A 25,215-nucleotide genomic window follows, 5' to 3' on the forward strand; every position below is an offset into this window, starting at 1 on the left:
TGGGGTGGGTGGCGATGACTTTTACATATACAGGTAGTCCCCGGGTTATGCACAGGATAAGTTCTGTAGGTTTGTTCTTAAGTTGAATTTGTATGGAAGTCAGAACTGTATATTTTCTAATTGTAACCTCAGTCAGAATTTTTTTTGTCTCTATGACAATTGGATTTTAAAAATGTTGGATTGTCATAAGAACTAGAATTAATAATAAAGCTCAACTGGAGACACCTTTGATAACAATAATAGCTGTTTATTGTAGTCTAAGGATAAAGTACAGTAAATTACCAACATCCAGAGGTCCGTTTGTAACTAGGGGTCGTCTGTAAGTTGGGTGTTCTTAATTAGGTGAACACCTGTATATTGTATGTGTACTTATATATTGTATGTGTGGGGTGAGTGGAGATGGCTTGTACATATATATTGTATGTGCACTTATATATTGTATGTGTGGGGTGAGTGGAGATGGCTTGTACATATATATTGTATGTGCACTTATATATTGTATGTGTGGGGTGAGTGGAGATGGCTTGTACATATATATTGTATGTGTACTTATATATTGTATGTGTGGGGTGAGTGGAGATGGCTTGTACATATATATTGTATGTGTACTTATATATTGTATGTGTGGGGTGAGTGGAGATGGCTTGTACATATATATTGTATGTGTACTTATATATTGTATGTATGGGGTGAGTGGAGATGGCTTGTACATATATACAGGTAGTCCCCAGGTTACATACAAGATAGGGTCTGGAGGTTTGTTCTTAAGATGAATTTGTATGTAAGTCGAAACTGTATATTTTATAATTGTAGTTCCAGACAAATTTTTTTCTTGCCCCAGTGACAATTGGAGTTTCAAAATTTTTTGCTGTAATTGGACCAAGGATTATCAATAAAGCTTCATTACAGACACCTTACAGCTGATTATTGCAGACTGGGACTATTATAAAGCATCCAGAGAGCTTCACCAGAGGTCACAGTGGGCAGAGGGGTCCGTCTGTAACTATGGGTCGTCTGTAAGTCGGGTGTCCTTAAGTAGGGGACCGCCTGTATTGTATGTGTACTTATATATTGTATTTAGGGGGTGAGTGGAAATGGCTTGTACATATATATTGTATGTGCACTTATATATTGTATGTGTGGGGTGGGTGTTTTTGGCTTGTACGTATGTATATAAAAATCCCTAAGTCAGCTTAAAGGCCCCTGTGTCACATGAGAAGACACAGTATTATAAATAGCAATATGTAAGAAGAGATACTGTGATAGATTTTGCATTGATCATTGAAGTTTCAAGTTTTATCATTGCACTGGACTCCCATTTCCTCCAATATTGGCTCAATGAACACTTTTTGACAAACTAGACAAACTAAACTTGATTAACTAGACCTTCATAGAGCCCAAAATCTTCCCAAGTTTGCACTGGCAATAAATAAAATGCATGAACTATTGCAGCCTCAAACAAATAGCAACCATTAAAATTTTAATAAAGAAACTCACTGTTTGCTTTTGTTGTCCTCTATATAAGTGGTACATGTTTTCTTTTTGAATAATTTGGGGATCCAGCTCTGTAGATATAAAGAACAGAAATTAGATTTTGCTATGCCAAATTGCTGATACATTTAATAGTATTATTACTATGACTGTACGGTAACTGCACAAAAAACGATATAGGGATGTCCATGGTGAAGTTCCAGGGCTGGGCTCATATCACAGAGGGAAAATAGGATAATAGGTAGATATATAACAACCACATCAAATAATTGTAGAACTGGGGACTCCATTTCGTCCCACACTGTGTTTGACAAAAAACCTTCATTACTCTAAGGTCCCTGGGCCATGAAAAAAAAAGCTCCTTTCCTATTTCCAATGCTCTTCCTGTAACACTGTAACATAATATATAATGTACTTGCAAATCAACTCTCCACACTGTGCTTGATTCTGTAAGACGAACTATACTTGTTTAATTACTGTTATACAATATAATAACAAAAATAATAACAGCAATTACCATTAGTATGTTATTTTGGAAAAAAAAAATGTTTTTAAAAAGAAAAAAACAACCAACCAAATCAACAAGACCCCTTCATCCCTCCATAGTCCTTATATTCACACATGTTTGTAACTTGAATTCTTATCCATTTGTCATAGTGATATTGAAAACTGTTGGCAGGTCAACAAAAACAAAAAAAAATCAATAAACTGCAAGTTATGCAGAAAAGAAGAACTTATCTCAAACTTAAGTCAAAGGTTACTGTCACCCGTGTCCATCATTATGAGTCACCAGTTTGATGATGAGGTGTGACAGGTCAGAGATTTGCCATTTACTAGACTCACCCTTTAGATAAACAAGTCCAAATTTTTCAGAGAAAAACCGGATTCGTTGTAAACTTTATTGACAAAAGAGCTAGTAAGTAAATAGGTCTCAGGTCACATCCTGCAGGTCCTACCTAGCTCAACCCTTCCCTATATACTTTCATTGCAAATCTATATAAAAAGAGAGATCCTTTATTCATAGACACATTTCTAGTAGTGAGTGGGGTGGACTGTCAGACACATACAGAAACTAATCATTCATAAGAAATCTTTATTTTCTGTAATTACATGAAGTTACTTATTCTGCAAAAGCTAAAGGACAACAGTTTCAGATACAAGATTATAGTATATCCTGATGGTAGATGCAATTTTTATTATACGGGTTTATATATGGGAAAGCAAAATCTGCACATTGATATGTATGTGCATACCTTTATGTATATCAAAGAGCACAGGTAAGGGAGCATTATTGGAAGTCATTTCTACCTGCTGCGATCAAGCTGTTCAACAAACAAAGCCCAAACAGAAGTAAGCTGCGCCCCCCCTCTTTTTTTTTGTTTTGTTCATTTTCAATAACATTATTGTTCTGTCATTGTATGTACTGTACTCTCTCTGCTGCAACGCTGTGAATTTCCCACTGTGGGACTAATAAAGGATTATCTTATCTTATCACTGAGTAAAAGGAAGTATGTCTGATATTCTCTTTCAAGCCTCAGGCGTCAAGGTGGTCCCTATTCCCTGACAGTCTGCTTCTGCCCCAAAGTGTCATGGTATGTTAAATGGATTTCCAACAAAACAAATTAGGCAGGATAGGGCCTAATGAGACCCCTATGAGAACGGGGGGTCTGATGGGGTCTGAGGTACCTCGGTCGGACACCTCGTCGCTCCCCCAGATGACTGGAGCAGACAGCTGCACATGTCTGCTCTGCTCCATTCATCTCTATGGAGCTGGCAGAGATTGACGAGCATGGCTTGGATACAGTATTTAGATAGCTGTATAGCTTTACAATTACTAGGTACATGTACACTATAATGAACTACAACATAATGCAACATTATGAGCTCACACACACACATACTGACTTTATAATGTTAGCTATATATTGATATAGGATGCCTCCATATTGCATATCTTTTCCTCTTTGAGTGGTGTCAGTTATATTCTATTCCAGTGGTAGGTTTTCTTTGTTTCACATTTGTCTAAGTATATGAATTTATATAGTTTATCTACACTACTGCTCAAAATTTTGAGGTCACTTAGAAATGTCCTTATTTTTAAAAGAAAAGCATATTTTCTTTCAATGAAGCTAACATTAAATGAATCATAACTACACTCTATACATTGTTTATGTAGTAAATGACTGTTTCTGTGGACAACCTCTGGTTTTTATTCAATATCTACATATTCAACACCCTCTACTCCAGTGGTTTAATGGTACATTGTATTTGCTAACTGTGTAAGGGTGCGGTCACACGTCGCGTTTACTGCATGCGTTTAAAAATGCATTGTTACAACTGAAGGGAGATTTGCCTAATTAAACAGCTGTTAACACCTGTGTTTCCAAAACGCATGTGTTAACCACGACGTTAACACATGCGTTAACAATGCATTAACACTTGCGTTTTGTAAAGGCAAGCGTTAACAGCTGTTTAATTCTCCCTTCAGCTGTAGCAATGCGTTTCTAAACACATGCAGTAAACGCGACGTGTGACCGCAACCTAAGAAGACTCCTAGTTCAAGTATGCTAGCACAGCTGAAAACAATTTGACTATGAAAATCTCACAATGACCAGAAGAACTTTCATGTGAAACTCAACAGTTCTTGTTCTTAGAAATTAAGGCTATTCCATGCAACAAATTGGCAAGAAACTGAAGATTTCCTACAATGGTGTGTACTAAGTACTTCAGAGGAGAGCACAATCAGGCTCTAACCAGAGTAGAAAGAGACGTCAGATCCCCCGCAGCACAACTAAGCAACAAGACAAGTACATTAGACTCTCTAGTCTGAGAAACCGGCCCTCAACTGGCAGCTTCATTAAATAGCACCCACCAAACGCCAGTGTCACACTCTACAGTGAAGAGGCGACTCTAGGATGCTGGTCTTCAGGACAGAGTAGAAAAGAAAAAGCCATATCTAGATTAATATGGGCAAAAGAACACAGAACACAAAAAAGTGTTGTGGACAGACAAATCTAAGTCTGAGCTGTTTGGATCACACAGAAGAACATTTGTGAGACGCAGAACAACTGAAAAGATGCTGGAAGATGCAATATGTCAAACATGGTGGAGGTCTTGCAATGGTCTTTGGTTGCTTTGGTGTTGGTAAAGTGGAAGATTTGTACAAGTTCAAAGGGATTTTAAATAAGGAAGGCTATCACTCCATTTTGCAACCCATTGCCATACCCTGTGGACAGCGCTTGATTGAAGCCAATTTCATCCTACAACAGGACAATGACCTAAAGCATGCTGCCAAATTATGCATGAACTATATATGGAAGAAACAGGCAGCTGGTATTCTATCTTTGATATAGTGGCCAGGCCAGATCTCAATCCAATTGAGCTGTTGTGGGAGCAGCTTGATCATCTGGTGCCCATAAAGCCAGTCCAACTTGTGGGAGGGGCTTCTGGAAGCATGGGGTGAAATTTCTCCAGATTATCTCAGCAAATTAACAGCTAGAAGGCCAAAGGTCTGCATAAATATTTCAAACATATATGTTCTATTCATTTTGCAACTTATTTGAAAAATAAAAGTATGAGTTTTCATGAAAAACACAAAATTGTCTGGGTGGCCCCAAACTGTTGAGCGGTAATGTACTAATTATGTTTTTTGTGCACTTAAATTATTTATCCATAATTTTTTGCTGGTTCTGTAAAAAACATGATTGGTGTTTCGCATGTTATAGCTATGTCTCGGATAAAATTTGATATTTTTTGGTGACTTACTGTCGGCATATTCTGTTCAACACAAATATTTTTCAGATTTGTCTCATTGTTGAGACATACCAGTGTTGTTTTCTATACATTGATTTTAGTGTTAATTGATTTTTAGTTGGTTTTTTTTGCCCTTTATACCTTTTTAGTTTTGATAATTTAGGTATGTTTGGACATACCTAAAATTGTACCAATTGTATCATGCAGCATGTGACATCTTGCTAACATGACTGATCCCGTACAGAACAAGAAAAGCAATATCATGTACTTACAAAGAGAATAAACTCTTATTGACATAAATCTATATAAATGTACACAGTGCAATAATGTTTTAAGTAGGATGTTATGTAGCTAAAAATTGCAATGATGGAACTTAAGACTCCTCTCAGGAGGCGGGTAGGAAGTATCTATAGCTATATAATGGAGGCTGGGAAATGTTTGTAGGGGAAGTGGTCCCAAGGGGACCACTCATAGACTGTATACAGGACTATGCCAGCAAACTGAACTATTAATGCAGGTGAAATATAGCCTTGGAGATAGATAGAAGGATAAGACATCCAGGATAATTTTTTTGTAAACTATACTTGGAGGACTGGTTTATCAGCTTTCCGTTCAGCTTAGTTACTGATCTGTAGAATACATGACTAATCCTCCAAAGGGAATTGACTAATCCCTACTCTCACAATACTAACTGCATCCTTCGAAAGCAACACGTAGATCACCCTGGAGAAAAAAACACTAGCAACCACAGAACATGGATGAATACATGGAGAAAAACATTATAATAACTTGAATAGACAAAACCTACATGGCTATTAGTAGTTCTCAAACAGACCTTTAGAACTATTAAGCTATACAGACATGGTAGTAAATTTAAGGGGTTGTGCACTTTCAGCAAATAATTCATATTGTTTGTATAATGAAAAGTTATGCAATTTCCCAATATACTTTATGTATCCATTCCTCACAGTTTTCTACATCTCTGTTTGCTGTGATTCTATAGAAAGCTTCTTTGTTTACTTCTAGTGTATAGAAGTCTGTCCCTGGTCATGTGATGTCACACAGGTGCAGGAGTCGTTTTTATCACATCGAGTAATCAATGCCGGTGATAATAACGGTCTTCACATGACCATAGACAGATTTTTATCCACTGGAAGTAAACATAGGAGTTTTCTATAGAAGGACAGCAAGCAGAGATGTTGAAAATCATGTAGTGGATACATAAAGTACACTGGAAAATTGTATAATTTTTCCTTGCACAATCAATATCAATTATTTTCTGAAAGTGAACATCCGCTTTAAAGGGCACCTACCACCACAAATCTACCTATAAAGGTAGATTGGGTGGTAGGTGGATCAATGGGACGTGAGGATAGCCCTTTTAAGGGCTAATCCTCATGTCCCCACACTTTTTTGATAACTTTTATTACACATATATTCAAATTTACTTATGCGACTCTGAGGTTACACGAGGCGGCTACTCCACGCCCCGGTAGCCACTTTTCCCCTCCTACTCACTCATCTTCGGCGTGCAGCTCCGCGTAGCTGCGCGCCCTCGTCCGGCGATCCTGCCGTCTGCGCATGCGCAGAAGAGCAGGCCCGCGCCTGCGCGGTCACTGCTCCGAAACAGGCGCGCCGAAGATGGGTGAGTAGGAGGGGAAAAGTGGCTACCGGGGCGTGGAGTAGCCGTCTCGTGTAACCTCAGCCCACAACAGATGTATCTGAATAACAGGAGGGAGTGGTCCCTGCTGTAGTTAGGTGGAAAAATTCCTAAAAGTTTAAGTATAAGTTTCAACATGTTCTACCTTACAGAAATCAAGGTCTTGTAACAAAAGCTGATGAGTTTTCAAATAGCAGATTCTCCTTTCCAAAACCAGGAGAGAAATAAGCACATTTACTGCCATAGTAAAGAAAAAGAAGTCAAAAGAGGCAAGGAAGAAAAATAAATGACACTTAAAGGAAGTCCACCACCAGGATGTGGGATTATAAACTAAGTACACTTACATGCTGGTGTTTGTCCCCTCTGGAAGGATCTGCTCTTCTTTTAACTCCTTATGCCATGGTTTTTACAAAAAAAAAAGGCTTTGGGCATTATGCAAATGAGCCTGAAGGGCTTCAGGCTCAATTAACAGCTATGGAGCATCTGACAAACCCTATTTAACTGGTAACGTTCTAGTTTTCACTGACTTTCCAAAAACAATGTACTGTTCTTAAGTGACTGAAACCCTCTGTCAGCAGGTTGTCCAGATGAAGGCTAAATGGGAGAAGCCTACAGCCACGGCTAAAAAAAATGGTTGTTTAAAGTCTATGATTTCTAGAATATTGCAACTTTACAACCTCACAAACGTCTCCCTGCCCCCAAAGAAAGCTGGTCGCCCTCAAAATAAAAATACGGAGCATCTCCATGGGTAATGATTTCACATACTGCAGCACTGAACAATGTAAAAATCTGTCTCATCATACCGTGTCATAATGTTTAAGAGCATTCGGAGACAAGATCCCCTCAAATTCATTTACATCATTTTAAAATCCTTTTATTGTAAAAACCAAGGCATACGAAGCTAAAAGAAAAGTAGATCCTGTCAGAGGGGACACATACCAGTGGGTTTACAATCCTTCATCCTGGTGGTAGATGTCCTATAAAGGGGTTTTCCCCATGAAAGAAAATTTTCAAATTTCAATCCCCTAGTGATGTTAACACAATAGAGATAATTTTTAACCCTTTACTTCACAATTTTACTCAGTTTTATTGCTGTTTTAGCTCCTATCACTACTGCCGACAGGAACTGACTGGGGGAGATTTACTTAACCGTCCGACTGAGTTCATCTGAGTTCAAGTGCATTGTCCGACGATAATGCACTCTGCTGCGATTCACTAAGAACGTGCACCTGATTTCCTGCATGTGTCGCAGGTCCGCCGGAGTTCTTCTTCTTCTTCCTGGTGCATGTAAGTGCATTGTGTTGCAACGCAATTTGATAGTTAAATCCTGTGCTCAGCCCCCTCCCCACCCATCGTATGAAAGCCAGCGCAGTTAAATACCAGTCAAAGCTGCGCAAATCCTGAAATCAGCGAACAGTCTGATGAAAGTGCAGAGCTTGAGCCCTAGTAAATAAGCCCCATTGTCTGTGTATCAGTGTGCATCAGTGAGTGAGCTCTGTCCTGGACTGTAGGGGGCAGGTCTAGAGTGCAGGGAGCAAATCCAAACAAATCCAAGATCCGAAGTTACAGGGTCGTGTCTAGGGGCAACTGAAATTGTGTACAGCAGGACTGATGGAGAGACAGGTTAGAATTAAATCTGTGAATTGCTGTAGTTTTGTTAATAACAGTGAATTCGAGAAAGTGTTATTTTGTTATCCTGAGTACATTTAAGAAACTTGTCTTCGTGGAAACACCCCTTTAAGGAAACACCAATTTATAGATTAATACCAATTTACAGATACCTGAAAGTGTTCTCTAATTTTGATCAGTGTTCTTTTACAATATTTACATTTACATTTTAATCTGTGCTTTAGAAAATACATACAAATTATGAAATAAACTTAGAATACTGCTATTTTACTGTTGCTAGGGTCTATTCACATACTATACTATGACCTTGACACTTAAAAAAATTGTGTGTTGTTCCCTAATTTTGATCTTCAGTGTGTATTACCACCATATTCCTTAAGAATTATCTATATACAAGAATCATTTTAATTTTACACCAACCGGACATTAATAAAGGAGTATTCTGGTGGTAATTTTATTACCATTTTAATATTGGTTAATATTCTTTAAATCCTCGTTTTTGCATGCCAAGTTTAGGTAATTAGGGGCCAGTCTAGGAGAAAGCAAAATTTGCTCTCAAAGGGAGATAACTGGATGAGCTAAATGCAATGGAGTGAGAGCTGGTTATACCTTTTAGTAGCTTTGGTTCAAAGATAACCTGAGCAGGGTGTACTTTCCCTATAAAATCTATACATGTTAATAGAGCATAAATATACAGATTGTCTTAATAGAATTACCATTTAAATATGAGGCAGGATGAAATATCAGAATAATTCCACCACTGACCTTTGTGTGTTTATTCTCAATAAGAAACACCCTGCCTCATATTAATAATTACTCCTTATCACAGCAATAAAACTATTTAGCTATAACGGAGACTTATACCTGAACAAGCAATGGTTCCCACATCATTTTGAGCCAAAATATGCACTGAGGGGGGGTATTTATCATACGCCTGCGCTCGTGCACCTGCATATGATAGCCTGACCCTGCATATGATAGCCTGATTTCTGACCCTCCCACTTAATCGGATACATCAAGAGGCTTCGGAGAAGTCAAGAAGTAGCTGGCTGCAGCGAATGCACCAGCGCAGGGTCAGGAGCACCCCACGCCGGCCAACTGGCCCACCGTCTTGCTGCCCCACTGGCTGCGGCTGCACCCCCTAGCATGGAGAAGGGGGAAAGAGGAAAATAATCGCTAGGGAAATAAGTGCTAGGGAAACACTAGCATTTGCGTGGAAGCGTGGAAGTCCTATTAAATACCTGTCTATGTGTGTCATCCAGGGGTCAATTTAGTAGATCTATAACTAACCCCTAACACCTCAATACTTGTACATGTACAATTCAGAAACAAAAATTTACACCCACATCCTCTATGAATGTACCCTTTACATCCAGAACCTGAATCAACAGTTAAATTACTAAAATGATAACAAGAAATTGTGTGCAATAAAATAGACAGATAAATATGGGTCATATTTCCAGGAGAGTGCACACAGGTTAACATGCAACATGGGGGTGCTTGACTACCCCTTCATTCCTAACACTGCCCTCACTACTGTAAAAAAAAATTTCTCGTGCTAAAGAGACCCCCAAGGAGAATACTGAGCACTGTATGAAAACATCTAGGAGACTGCCGTCAATCAGATCAAGAGATCAGGGACAAACACAGTCACTGAGCAGTGTTATTGGGTTTATGCAATTAAAAGCATTTAAATACATAATGACACAGATTCATTTACATTGCATTTACATGAATATGGAGACATAATAATAATAGACAAGACACTGTTTTGGTAAAGGTAAATCTGTGTGTACTGTTGACAAGCCTGTACAAAAAAAAATCACACAAAACAGAATACATATTCATTAGAGGACAATTTTTAAATGGCATTTGCTGGAAGCCTAAACGGTTATGGGTTGTGTTATTATAACTTTGGCATTGAAAGAACTTCAAGTATTTATGCTATTACATTCTCAATGAGGGCAAATGTCAACCAGTATCCTGTTTTTTGCTTACCATAATTATGGGAACAATTGCTGATAGAAATGCAGTTTTACCATAACATGTTATGCCATATGAGACCATTATAATAATGAATCTGAGTTTCAGGGTTTAATGGCTGAAAAGACAGCGCCCACAGAGTTTGTAGATCCTTATATAAGATACCACAATGAAAACTTTGTAATTTTTATATTAAAACCCTATGTCATATCATAATAATAATTCTTTATTTATATAGCGCACACAGATTACGTAGCGCTGCACAGAGCCTGGCAAATCTGTCCTGTCCCCAATTGGGCTCACAATCTAAACAACCTACCAGTATCTTTTGGAGCGTGGGAGGAAACTGGAGGACCCAGAGAAAACCCATGCAAACTCGGAGATAACATACAAACTTTTTGCTGATGTTGAGCTGTGTGTTACAAGTTGAGGTGTGTGCCTTAACACTCACCTCAGCCACTGTCCAATAAATGCTAACAATATGAGACAAGCCTCCTGCTGGTAGTGCCTAGCAGGTAATTCACTCACAAATACAAAGAAGAAATTACAAAGCAAATATACAACCTAAAGCTATAAGAAAATATTCCAGAATTCTTCTATTATGGGGAATGTAATTATTTCTAAACAGACATGCCAGGACAGCTTTTCTTTAAGCAGCTACCAGAGAATACATTTTAGCAACACATACTATTTCAAAGAAAAAGAAAGTTTTCACATACCCTGGCTTGGTGGAGGATCCTATGGCTGCAGTGCACACGTATAGCTGGCTTTGAGCATGCAGGATCCAAAAAAAGAAGAGTTCCGTAACACATCCAGATAAAATAACGATTCTTTCCTTTATTTTGTCATCATTAAAAATTGTACATGGTGTACAAATTACTTGTACACCATGTACAATTTTTAATGATGACAAAATAAAGGAAAGAATCATTATTTTATCTGGATGTGCTACGGAACACTTCTTTTTTTGCATCATACATACTATTTCAGTTCTTCTACACTAAGAGAATCCCACATAGTAGGGGAAAGATAGCAGGGAGAACCAAACAGAATTCTTACTGCCTGAAAGAAGTCCACTTAAAAGGGACATGTCATCAGCAATTGTCCTAATACAACACTATCAGTATATTGTCAAACAGTGTTATACCTTCTAATTTTTGCTTCTTTCATGGTCCAGTGTGGTGGCATCATCCAGAAAGTCAACTTTGAAGTGAGAGGTAAATTGGTTGTATAAAGTCAAGGAGGTGGAGAGTTAACACTGATGCTCTGTATGCCTCCTAGTCTGTGATTGACATGGTGCAATGGACTTCAGGAGATCTGGTTACCAAAGTCTCTGGATACAGGACAATCAATAACAGTGAAGGGGGCTTTTTGAGGAAGAGAGAGCTTGACTTCAGTGTTAAAATCTCCAATTTACATCTTACTTCAAAGCTGATTTTCTGGATAATGCCCCCATACTGGACCATGAAAGAAACATGGCCTGGAAGGTGTTTAGCTGCTTGGCAACATACTGGTAGTGGTTTATTAGGTCAATTTCTGCTGACAGGTTCCCTTTAAAACTGCCTGCTTTATTAGATAGAAAATGGCAAAATCCAACAGCTGACTTGGCTGACCATCTTTTGTGTACATGACCTCCTGGATTGTACTCAGGCAGAAGATGGCTTCAGAGATAAGATTCAAGGTAGTTATAGTTCAGCTGCTTTCTCTTTTGATATAATTTGCCATGGCTCTTTCCATGAAAATGGCATGGACATACAACTGAGCTCATTGTGCGTGTGTATTAAGAGCAAGAAGAGACAAATGCATGTATGTTGGGTTGACAGATCAAATGTTATACCTATATGGAAGTTATAAAAGTCTATTAAAGTGAAGTAATCTCATCAGCCCATTAGTTATTGACTCTGTTAGGAGTCTATGCTTCTAGACTTATATAAAGCTCTGAAAAAAAATGTGGAAGACTTCATTGCATGCTGCACTCTAGTGATACATAATTCCTCAATAAGGTCTTATACAGCAGCAGATAAAGTTCCTGTAGTTGTTCTACAATTAGAACCAGACAGCACTTGTATTACAATGAGAATGGGTTATAATAATGTGACTGACCGATGTCTATATATAGCTATACCTACTATATACAGTGGTGAAAAAGTTGCTAATTATGGGGGTAAATAAGTATTTGGTCACCTACAAACATGCAAGATTTCTGTCTCTTACAGACTTGTAACTTCTTCTCTGAGAGAGTCCTCCACTCATTACCTGTAGTGATGCCTCCCTTGTCCTACACTCATTACCTGTGGTAATCTGTTTGAACTTGATATCAGTATTACCTATCCTAACCTCAAACAGTCAGACTCTAAACTCCACCATGGTGAAGACCAAAGAGCTGTTGAAGGACACCAGAAACAAAATTGTAGACCTGCACCAGGAAGGGAAGACTAAATCTGCAATAGGCAAGCAGCTTGGTGTGAAGAAATCAACTCTGGGAGCAATGATTAGAAAATAGTAGACATAGATTATGTAAGGGGATTAGGTAGTGGGGTAGTCGTCTCTTGGGGTAGACGGGCACTTTTGCGAGACACAGCAATGACGCAGTTTGTTTGGTTCAACTCGCCGCAACCAGTTTTATTTTCAATAAAAACTTAAAGGCGGCAAAACAAAGTATAAACGAACTGAACATAGGTTCTCCTACCTACCAGAGACTGCGTCTACTGCACAGCCTCCCAAACAACACACAGCAGCAAACTCAGGGTTGTTCCCCAGGTGCAGGGAGAGCCCTGTGGGTCAGCACTGCTCATCTTATATCAACACTGCACAGCTGTAGGCAGATCACATGGATAGCCCAAAACCAGGACTGTCTGGAGGGAGTGGGGCCCACCTCACATCCCAACTCCAGCAACACATGTCCCTAGTAGGTTTTTTTTCCTGCAAAACAACTGACATCCAAGTTACTTTTAAAGACATGTATTTGTGAGGTACCTTGGGCAAATGTTTATCCTATCCACCACTTTTCCAGACACTCTGTCACAATGACCACTAATAATCTTCCTTGAACAAGTGAATGACCTGAAGAACGTTGAGACCAACTTTGCAATGTCTACCACTATGTAACACACTATGCCGGAAGGGACTCTAGTTTGAAAGGGGTTCTCTAGTCACTAAATGTACTTTTTTTTTTAAACTGGTCAATTATTTTGCATATATTATAAGTACACCCTTACCTTACAACCCTGGGCTGTATGCTTTATTTTACTTCACTTTTCACTTCACCGCTCACTGCTGCAGCTGTGTCACTCCCACTCATCCTTTAAAGTGGGAAAACATGCACAATTGGTGGATGTATTTGAGCCATGATCCAGACATATGGATGTGTTAGTGGACATTTATCAGGGTCTGTATACCAGTTTTCTGGTGCACAAGCCCTGAAATAATCACATTCCTTGTGACTCACCAGGAATTGCGATTACTTTCCCTTTTAGTAAGTGTAGAGGGGCGTGAAGGGGGCCAACATGTAGTGTTCCTGCCCCAGGAATGGGCACTTGCTTTAGCCTGCAATTGTTCCAGCCTGAATAATCACTGGGAATAGCAAAATTTTTTCAACAGTGCAGCCGGCCACCAGATACATCAGGAGGCCAGAACCTTCTGGTATAATTGGCGTGGCGGAGGGATGTGGCTTATACTATGCGCCCCCCCTCCCATGGTTGTATTTGCCCTTACAATTATGTTTGGTTTCTATCAGAGCTGCTGATTCTGGCCAAGAATGAGCGTTTATCCATTCATGAATGTTGAATGTTGACCGCTACCTGTTTGCCTTGGCCTTTAACATTGACTGAAGATTGATCACTATCCATTCAGTTTCATGACTTATTTGCAGCATATCTTGTTTACAAAGGGTGATATGTAGTCAATATCCTTGAAAGATGTAGTCAGCAATGTTTATCCAGTTCCACCTGGTCAACAAAGAGAATTACCTAAGAATAGTGGAGACCATTCAAGGAAAGGTGAATGACTTTATATGACTTAATTTCTAACAATAGTCGAAGGGTTATCATCCAAGGAGGCCTAGAGAAAGACAACTCAAATAAAAATGATTTACTGTGAATTTAAAGACCAAATTATTAGGGGTAAGCCTTGAACATAAGACTCTATGCTCTATCCAGCACATTGTTTTATTGACTCATTGAAGGTCCTCTTTTCATGAAGAAATAATATGCCACGCACTACATTCAGATAAATGAACCATGAATTGTTTATGCAGGTGTATGCTCCTGAATGCAACCATTAACAAAGCGTAAATGAAGCCACGGGAACCATTAAAGTAACTGAAACACATATATGTATGTATATATATTACAGGGTATAAGATTTATACATGCAGATGACTGACATAATATCATGATCATGCAAGTCAAACAGCATATCCTAAAAATTACAAAGTAATTTATCAGTGTTTTGTTATTTTTATGAAAAGTGCTGATACAATACTGATGGGGGGGGGGGATTTTTCATGGCATGTAGTGGCATTCAAGTGAAGCAGCGAGGTGTGGGCCTTTATGGCCACAGAGCCAGTTCCTTCTATAGGTTATAGTGAAATTCTGCAACAGGCAGGCCGTGGGCAATATGTTACCCTTACCCCATGTTTTTGGGTACTCAAAATTTATATAAGTTTAAATATATATATAAGTATATTAAATAATCTTCATATTGCCTAAAACTGCTGTTAGGTGCCCAGAAATCACTGCAAAATAGTTACATAAATTGTGGTTCCTCTAAAAAAACAAGTAGACGTAGCTAAATTCAATTATGGGTTTTCTCATTAAGTAAACTTTCAGTGTCTGGATCTTCAGGGCCATCAATTCCTCTTGAGTAGTAAAAAGTTCTATGTTAGCTGTACCTGTGTTTGGCCATGTTGTACCTACTGCAACCCCCTTTCTCCTTGTATTGATGAACAGACCCAGAAGCATTTGGTACCATGGTTCATATCAGCTGTCAGGATGAAGAAAGCATATAAAATAAATCCCATTCAAAAGGAAACAATTGCACAAAGTAACTAAGTTTGATATATAAGATGTCAAGAATAACACAGCTGTTGGTGGTCACCTCGTACAAAGGAATGGATATAAATGATGAAAAAAAGAAACAAAAACTACTGTAAAAAGCTAGACGATATTTAGTCTAATTACATCCTCTGTTGTAGACATAATATCATCAGACTCCAAGAAAATAGATAACATTGCAAGAACAGATAACACTGGATGTACGATTAATGTGTAGGTCATCAAATACCTGAATACTGACTGCACTTTATACAATGTAGAATAATTTCTCCAGTGGCATTTGTAAGGTATTTTGGGTGAGGCGACCATACTTTAGGTCCTTCCCAGATATCTGCACATACTGTTCAGATGTGGTTAGCTTATGTGAATGTGCATCTGTGACTGCAACATTTTTTGCTTTAATTGGTAGAAAATGACAGTTTGCCATGCACCCCACTCCTTTTCACATATAAACCAAATAGTTAAATTCCAAACATACTTTTGTTCATAACTGCTTACTATCTCTAGCATTTGGAAATAGTAACCTAGGTTCAACACTGTAACTCAATGCAACAGCTAGATAAAAAGAGATATACCTATCGTATAAATATGAACTATATAAAATACATTCACCCTAGGTGGAGCTTAGTAACAGCATGCTCATGTCTGACCAATGTCTCAGAAAGGGTGATTACATGTTTCCAGCTCTGAAAAATGATTTCTGCTTGCATGACATAAAAATATAATTTGCCTTTACTTTCAAGTCATTTTCTGTTTTAGCTAAGCTTGCTCATTAAGATTTATAAAATGAATCATTCAGATAAAAGGAAAATATTGCTGACCACATGTAAAGACTGAAAGATACATGTGTATTCAAATAATGGATCAAATTATTTTTTTGCCTTAAAGGAAACCTACAAACAAAATACAAACAAGCATAATAAACCAGGGTTACTTTCTCATAGATCCAGGCATTTGTTATCCATCTACTCCTGCCTTCTAAAATAAACTTTTAAATGATGCTAATGAGACAAAATGGCTCTGTAGCTTCACAGACTGTTACACTGTGCAGGAGCACTTCTCCCCTCTCACTGTGTGAGAGGACAGCAGGCAGAGAGGGAAAGTGCTGAGGGAGGAAGGGGGAGTGTGAGATGTGTTCTTGCACAGAGTAAGAGATTGAAAAGCTACAGCATGGAGCGGCTCTTCTACAGAGTGGCTCATTAGCATAATTTTAACAGGTGATTTTTAGAAGGAAGGAGGCCATGGATATAGGAATATAAGCAGATTACCACAGTCACGGTTCCTGGATCTATGAGTAAGTGGTTTATCATGCTTGATTTTGATGGTAGTTTTACTTTTATAAAGACTCTAGTAAAATTGGGTGGTAACATTTACTTTCACCATTAAATCTCACAATTTAATGCTTATAACAAGTTGTTTCATAATACATACCCAACTCCAATATTGCTACATCAGATATTACAGCCATATTAGCAATATGTTACCATACTCATATTTTGCCATGTTCCACTGAGATGTTATGCCCTTCTCCATCCCATTCTGTATTAGGGGAGGATACAAAACCTTCAGAGGCATCATAAAACCTTCCACAGAGTACCTACTGTAGAGGTATGGGCTATGTTTGTGGCATCTGTACCTGTATATACTTGTCTAATATGAAAAATGTTTTATTTGGTGACCCTCAGCGACAATCTCAAAAAAGACTACACTAACTGACCCATCTTAAATTAGGACCCCTTTAAGAGGAGGTTAAAACTGTTGGTACATTATCACTTGATGATCTAAATCTGGAAGTATGCATTTTTTGGCACGGTACACTAAACATTAAAGCTCAGTAAAAACAAATATAACAAGTTGCCTAAGGCTGTTATTAACTATGAAATGCCTGAAACAGCAATTTCGACTGCCACCACACAGTAGTAGATGAAACAGCAAGCACGCACAGCTCAGCATCAGCAAGTTCACACCTGACCTGACCAGCATAACATCATCTCAAGTCACACAGCGGCTAGGAAGAAAAGTCCTTCTCTGCACCTACCTGATCTTTAGCAATGTTAGCCATTTTCCAGATGCCAATGTGGCTGGCACAGCCGGCGAGGATCCTGCTATCAGAGCAGGACTTTTCAGTGCAGTTTCCTTGCTGCTGCGGGTGCTGGGAGCTAAAGGAAGTTTAACTTCTAAACTGTGTGAGGATGGTGTTGGCTTACACTGTACGCCACACCTACAGACACAATGCTCTTTCTCCACCCTATTCTCCTGCTGTAGTATGCACACCTGCGGAGAACCTGTATGTCAGGATTGTCCGGCTGATCTGTGACGACACCCAGACCCACCACAGTACTGGGCTTTCTTCATACCCATCATATAACTTTGATATTGGCCCTGATGTACAACTCTTTGTTTTCCTACTTCTATTTTAAATCGGGGGGGGGGGGGGGTGTGGGGGAGGAGGGGGGGTGTTAACTGTAGACCACCTCATTCACAAATTTCCAGAAACTGATGTTGTATAGCAGTTGACCATTGTTAAGTAGTAGAGGCCTTTGCTTCTAGGTGCTTAGATAACATGGTATGTCTACGACTATTAGAATCATATCAAAATCCTAGTATTAGCCATCCACGCAGTACCAATAAAATGACGGGGCCGCAACACACTACATGGTGATGGCAAAGCAGCGATTCACAGGAGATAGTTGTGGCCTAGCATAGGCTGTGTGACATGGTGGTTAACTACCAACCAGGGCCGGCTCCAGGTTTTAGTGGGCCCCTGGGCGAAGAGCCTTAGTGGGCCCCTTCGTGGGCCGCCCTCCAGTGGCCAGATTGCCCCCCCCGCAGACACATTGACCCCCCTCCCCCTGCAGACACACTGACCCCCCATCCCCTGCAGACACACTGACCCCCCCCTCCTCCGCCTGCGGACACACTGACCCCCCCTCCCCCTGCGAACACACCGCCCCCCTCCCCCGGCGGACACACTGCCCCCGCGCCTCCCCCGGCGGATACACTGCCCCCCCTGTGGACACACTGACCCCCCTCCCCCTTAGGACACACTGACCCCCCGTCCCCCTGCAGACACACTGACCCCCCTCCCCTTGTGGACACACTGACCCCCCTCCCCCTGCGGACACACTAACTCCCATTACTTACTGGAGGGCTATGTGGGCTCATTAATTACTGGGGGGCTGTGTGGGCACATTACTTACTGGGGGGCTGTGTGGGCACCTTACTTACTGGGGGGGCAGTGTGCATACAGGGGGCAGGGGGGCAGTGTGTATACAGGAGGAGGGGGGGCAGTGTGTATACATGGGAGGGGTGGCAGTGAGTATACAGGGGGAGGGGGTGGCAGTGTGTATACAGGAGAAGGGGGGCAGTGTGCATACAGGGGGTGGGGAGGCAGAGTGTAAACAGGAGGGGGGAGGAATGTGTACACGGGGATGGGGGGGCAGTGTGTCCACGCGGGGGAGGGGGGGCAGTGTGACTACTGGAGGGCGGCCCATAAAGGGGCCCACTAGGGCTCTGTTGCCCAGGGGCCCACTAAAACCTGGAGCCGGCCCTGACGGTTATACTTCAAGCCTTACTACAGTGAGAAGCGGCATAGAATGATGTACCCAGGAGGCAGGAGAGGCATTCCACCAGGAAAGCTCAGTGTGCAATTTACTTTAAATCTGTACAGTAAGTAACATCTATCAAGCAGAGATTGACAAGCAGACTCTGCTGCAATGTTTTAAAAGCTTTCAGGCCCCTAGACAGTCCGAATCTGGCATCATCCAGAAGACCAACTTTGAAGTTGTATGTAAATTAGCTGGATACAAACAAAGATGTAGAGAGTTTTACATGAAAAAAAGCTCACTTCAGCTCGGAATACCTCCTATGTTGTATTTGATGTCCTTATGTCCAACAGCCCTTGTTAGGACTAGAATATATATTTTTTTTCTTTGCTTGTGGCTGGGCTTGCTGGCACTAGTAGTGCAGCTAGTACCATATTGTGACAAATTTGCAGGGAGACTTGCGAACGTTCTATTTAGCTCTTAGTGACACACATATACATCTCAATCTGAGTGGGACAATTTATTAAGAGTTTGATTGAATTAGGCACAGTCTGCTTTTTCTTTTTTTTTTTACTTTTCTTTTTTTTTATAACTCAAAGTCATCAGGCACAGCACAAAATCCAGTTGTGTGCTGTCAGTGTAGGCTAAAAACTAGCCATACGAGAACCCAACCGGCTTTCTTAGGACTACAATAGCGTTATATATATATACTGTATATACTGGCGTATAAGACTACTTTTTAACCCCTTAAAATAATGGCTACAGTGGGGGGTCGTCTTATACGCCGGATATACGGGGGCCGCACTGTGTGAGGTGTTTTTTTTCCCCGTCAGCGCGCAGAGAGCTGCTTCCTGGGACCGCCATGCATGCGCGGCAGTCCGCCTCTCACAGTCATTAGAAGAGGCTTAGTACGCGCTGACGGGGCGGTGCGCTGTATGCTAATGCAGCCGCCCTGTCACAGCGGTCGGCGTCACAGAGCTGGGGGTCACAGGCGGCACTTACAGAAGCATGTCGGATCTTCATTAATATCGCAGCTTACAGTTATGATCACCAGGCACTTGCTCTCTTGTTTGTTTTGCAAAGTTTTAAGCAGACTTTTTTTCATTTGGGAGAGGGGTAGTCTTATACAGTGAGTATATACCAAATTCTATATTTTTAGGGCAGAAGTTGGGGGTCGTCTTATACGCCCAGTCGTCTTATACGGTATATATAAATATTTTTTTTATTTGCTTGTGGCTGGGCTTGCTGGCACTAGTAGTGCAGCTAGTACCATATTGTGACAAATTTGCAGGGAGACTTGCGAATGTTCTATTTAGCTCTTAGTGACACACATATCCATCTCAAACACCTAAGTGGGACAATTTATTAGGGGTTTGATTGAATTAGGCACAGTCTGCTTTTTTTTTTTTTTTTACTTTTCTTTTTTTTTTATAACTCAAAGTCATCAGGCACAGCACAAAATCCAGTTGTGTGCTGTCAGTGTAGGCTAGAAACTAGCCATACGAGAACCCAACCAGCTTTCTTAGGGCTAGAATAGTGTTATATATTTTCCCCCAGTGCCAAACACTAACGTCTTACATCCAGGTAAACGGTGGCTACCCTAGCACCTTCTATATCATATATCTACCTTACCATATTCATGTAATACATTGTATTGATGGTGCCTTATTGACGAATATTGTAGCCTGTGTACATGTACTTAACCGCCTATTATTGTGCACTGGGGACAAGGGTATCTGTAGAGCACCTAGGGTGCTTTTTTAACTGTTTTTAATCTTATTTTTGTATCTGTGAAACTAATAAAAATTGTTATATGTACCTACTCATGGACATTCGTTTTTTCTTCAATATTGATTGTATTATCCTTTGGATGTTTTACCTTACCCCCGACCCATACTTGCTGGGTAATTGGGTTTGATTGAATTGGGCACAGTCAGCTTTTTCTTTTCTTTTTTTTTTTTTTAAAACTAAAAGTCATCAGACACAGCACAAAATCCTGTTGTGTGCTGTCAGTGTAGGTTAGAAAATTGGCATTGGAACCGGCATACTCTGAGGAACTGTTTTCTGGACCTTTCCCAGAGTCACAAACCACTTGTCCGGTTGCTGCTGTGCTCTTTTCCGATGCCCAGGATTTCCACCGGTCGCAGTCTGTGGGTGATGATGACATTGTTGACGTAGTGGAAGAAGTGTGTAATGAGGTGTCGAACGATGAGGAGACACGGTTGTCAGACAGTGGTGAAGTTGTTGTCAGGGCAGGAAGTCCGAGGGGGGAGCAGACTGAGGGATCGGAGGATGATGAGGTGACAGACCCAAGCTGGGTTGATAGGCCGGGTGAACACAGTGCTTCTGAGACGGAGGCGAGTCCTCAACGAGAACAGGTTGGAAGAGGCAGAGGTGGGGCCAGATGGAGAGGCAGGGCCAGAGCTGGTGCATCAGCGCCAAATGTTTCACGTAGTGAAGCTCCCGTGGCGAGGGCTAGATTTTCGGAAGTCTGGAGGTTCTTTAAAGAAACACCAGTTGACCGACGGACTTTGGTGTGCAACCTGTGCCACACCAGGATCAGCAGGGGTTCCACCACTACCAGCTTAACCACCACCTGTATGCACAGGCATATGAATGCTAAACACCCCACTCAATGGAACCAAGGCCGTTCATCTCCGGCCGGGCACACCACTGCTCTTTCCCCTGTGTCATCTGCTGCCTCTGCTAGTCAGCCCCCTGCCCAGGACCCCGGCCCAAACACCTCCCGTGCGTAAACCACACCTTCGCCTCCAGGATCCTCCACAGCATCCACCAATGTCTCCATGCGCAGCGTTCAGCTCTCCATACCCCAGACGCTGGAGCACAAGAAGAAGTACAGTGCAACCCACCCACACGCCCAAGCCCTCAACGTCCAGATCTCCAAATTACTTAGCCTGGAGATGCTGCCCTATAGGCTGGTAGAGACTGAGGCCTTTCGCAACCTCATGGTGGCGGCCGTCCCTCGGTATTTGGTCCCCAGCTGCCACTACTTTTCCCGATGTGCCGTCCCAGCCTTGCACCAGCACGTGTCAGACAACATCATCCGTGCCCTGACCAATGCCGTTTCTGACAAGGTCCACCTGACCAAGGACAGGTGGACGAGTGCTGCCGGGCAGGGCCACTATATGTTGCTGACAGCACATTGGGTTAACTTGGTGGAGGCTGGGACCGAGTCTGACCCTGGGGCTGCTCATATACTGCCGACGCCGAGGATTGCGGGGCCTACCTCGGTCCAGGTCTCTCAGGCCTACTATGCCTCCTCCTCCACCTCCTCCTCCGAATTACCATCCATGGGCATGGTGCCATCAGTTGGTAGCTCTAGGCGATAAACGGCACACCACCCAAGAGCTGTTACAGGGCATCACGGCGCAGACTGATCTGTGGCTGGCACCGTTGAACCTGAAGCCAGGCATGGTTGTGTGTGACAACAGCCATAACCTGGTGGCGGCTCTGCAACTCGACAGACTGACACATGTGCCATGCCTGGCCCATGTGTTAAATCTCATAGTTCAGCGGTTCCTCAAGACATACCCCAAACTTTCTGATTTGCTCACGAAGGTGCGCCGCATCTGTGCGCATTTCAGGAAGTCCAGCACAGATGCTGCCACTATCAGGGCAGCGTAGCGCCGCCTCCAACTGCCCGCTCACCGACTGTTGTGCGACGTGCCCACAGGGTGGAATTCAACATTAACCATGTTACCCAGAGTTTACCAGCAGCGCAGAGCGATTGTAGACTGCCAGATGTCAACTTCCACCAGAACTGGTAGCCAGTTCAGTCAGCTTCCTCAAGTCTACAATGAGGAGTGGACGTGGATGTCTGATATCTGTCAGGTGCTGAGTAACTTTGAGGAGTCAACACAGATGGTCATTGGCGATGCCGTCATCATCAGCCTCACCATCCCGCTGCTTGGCCTGTTGAAAAACTCTCTGGTCAGCATGAAATCAGAAGCTTTGCGCTCGTCACAAGAGACGGGGGGAAGAAGATTCCCTTGTTGATAGCCAAAGCACCCTCAGGTCTGTTTCTCAGCGCATATCGGAGGAGGTGGAGGAGGATGAGGAGGAAGAGGAGGAGAATGTTGGCGAGACAGAAGAGGGGAGCATTGCTCAGTCCTTCACTGTTCAGCTTGTATGGGCAGAAGAAGAGGAGTTGGAGGAGGAGGAAATGGACAGTCAGGCCAGTGAGGGTAGTGAATTCTTGCGAGTTGGGAGATGGCAGATTTCATGCTAGGCTGCCTATCCCGTGACCCTCACGTTCAAAGAATTTATTCCAGCACCGATTACTGGGTATTCACTCTCCTGGACCCACGGTACAAAATCTTTCCACTCTCATTCCTGGAGAGGAAAGGAGTGTGAGAATGCATGAATACCAGCAGGCCCTGGTGCACAAGCTGAAACAGTATTTCCCTTCTGACAGCGCTAGTGGCAGAGGACATACTTCTGCGGGACAAGTAGCGAGGGAGAGTAGGCGAGCAGGCAGCTTGTCCAGCACTGGCAGGGGTACGCTTTACAAGGCCTTTGCCAGTTTTATGTCACCCCAGCAAGACACTGTCACCTGTCCCCAGTCTCAGCAGAAGAACAGAAAGATGGTGAGGGAGTACGTAGCTGACCATGCCATCGTCCTAAATGATCACACAGCTCCCTACAACTACTGGGTTTCAAAGCTGGACATGTGGAACGAACTGGCCTGTACGCCTTAGAGGTTCTTGCCTGCCCTGCTGCTAGCGTGTTGTCTGAGCGGGTTTTCAGTGCAGCTGGTGGCATCATCACCGATAAGCGTACACGCCTGTCGACTGACAGCGCTGACAGGCTGATGCTTATCAAGAAGAATAAAGCCTGGATTTCTCAGGATTTCCATTCTCCACCAGGTGAAAGAAGCTCAACCTGAATAATGTATGCACTCCTCCTCCTCATTTTCCTCCTTCTCCACCTCTTTGTACACTACAGCAGAGGAAACTGGCTATTTTTTGCCAGGGCCAAGTGGCTCTAGCTATAGTACTCTTTGTATTTAATTTTTCTGTAGGGCCACCTACCCGGTCCTCTGTTTTAAACAATTTTTGGGAGTGCCACATACAGGCACTCAATCTATTTAATTTTTCTGGAGGACCACCTACCTGCTCCTCTGGTTTGAAAATTTTTTTGGACTGCCACATACAGGCACTATCCAAATTTAATTGTCTCCATAGCAGCCTCCACACGTCGTCTTTATAGCTGCCTCCACACGTTGTCTCCATTGCTACCTCCAAACATCATCTCCATAGCTGCCTCCCAAAGTCATCCATATAGCTGCCTCCATACATCGTCCCCTTAGCAAACGAGCTGTGTCAGGCAGAATTTGGGTTTTTTTTCATGACTTTCACATCAAACTTGTTAACTTTGTCGCCACCCTGCTGTGTTATCTACAAAATATACTGGCAAACTTTTATTATTTATCGATATTATTTCAGCGCTTCTTGCGCATCTGTTTACATTCTCCTCACCCGCCATAACCAAGCCAATTACTTATAAGAACAGTACTACACTTGATCTTATACAAAAGGTTCTTAGAAGTGCTGCTTGTAGCCCCCGCCTGCTTTGAAAATTATAATTTTTTCAAAGTAAACGCTTCTGGCCCCCAGGCCCATTTTGGGTGGGGAGGACCCGAGAGATAGGGGCTTGGACAGGCAAAAGCTCGCCTCACAGTGGACCGCCAGCTCCTTCCCAAGATCCAACTAACATAGTTTTAACTGCAGCACCTTTAATCTACTACTACCTTACTGCCTCCATACATCGTCACCTTAGCAAACGAGCTGTGTCAGGCAGAATTTTAGGTTGTTTTCATGGCTTCCACATCAAACTTGTTAACTTAGTCGCCACCCTGCTGTGTTATCCACAAAATATACTGGCAAACTTTTATCATTTACCGATATTATTTCAGCGCTTCTTGCGTGAAGTTGCAATCATACCAGCGCAATATGGATGCCCCATACTGTCGCTCTTAATCATGGAACCATTTCCGGAAAAACAATTAAAAATAGAACCGCTATGCTATTCCATTATTCCTAGATGAAATATTCAATCGACCCCGCCTGCTTTGAAAATT

The 25,215-nt window shown here is 41.8% G+C and overlaps 1 protein-coding gene across 3 annotated transcripts in view; it reads right to left on the minus strand.

Annotated features, from left to right (window-relative positions):
• Positions 1-25,215, minus strand: part of TRPM4 (transient receptor potential cation channel subfamily M member 4) — a 65,747-nt gene that overhangs the window by 37,286 nt on the left and 3,246 nt on the right. Inside the window, exons 1-2 of one of the 3 annotated variants that reach the window (XM_072110246.1) lie at positions 14,317-14,396; positions 1,498-1,565 (exon numbers count right to left, since the gene is read on the minus strand). In XM_072110246.1, the coding sequence (XP_071966347.1) occupies positions 1,498-1,565; positions 14,317-14,364 (116 nt within the window). In that variant the 5' untranslated portion in view covers positions 14,365-14,396. Of the gene's footprint in view, positions 1-1,497; positions 1,566-14,316; positions 14,397-17,608; positions 17,765-25,215 lie in introns of those variants that run through there. The other 2 variants (XM_072110247.1, XM_072110245.1) reach the window with 2 other exon arrangements.

This window comes from Engystomops pustulosus, chromosome 6 (assembly GCF_040894005.1).
Source record: "Engystomops pustulosus chromosome 6, aEngPut4.maternal, whole genome shotgun sequence".
NCBI lineage: Eukaryota > Metazoa > Chordata > Amphibia > Anura > Leptodactylidae > Engystomops > Engystomops pustulosus.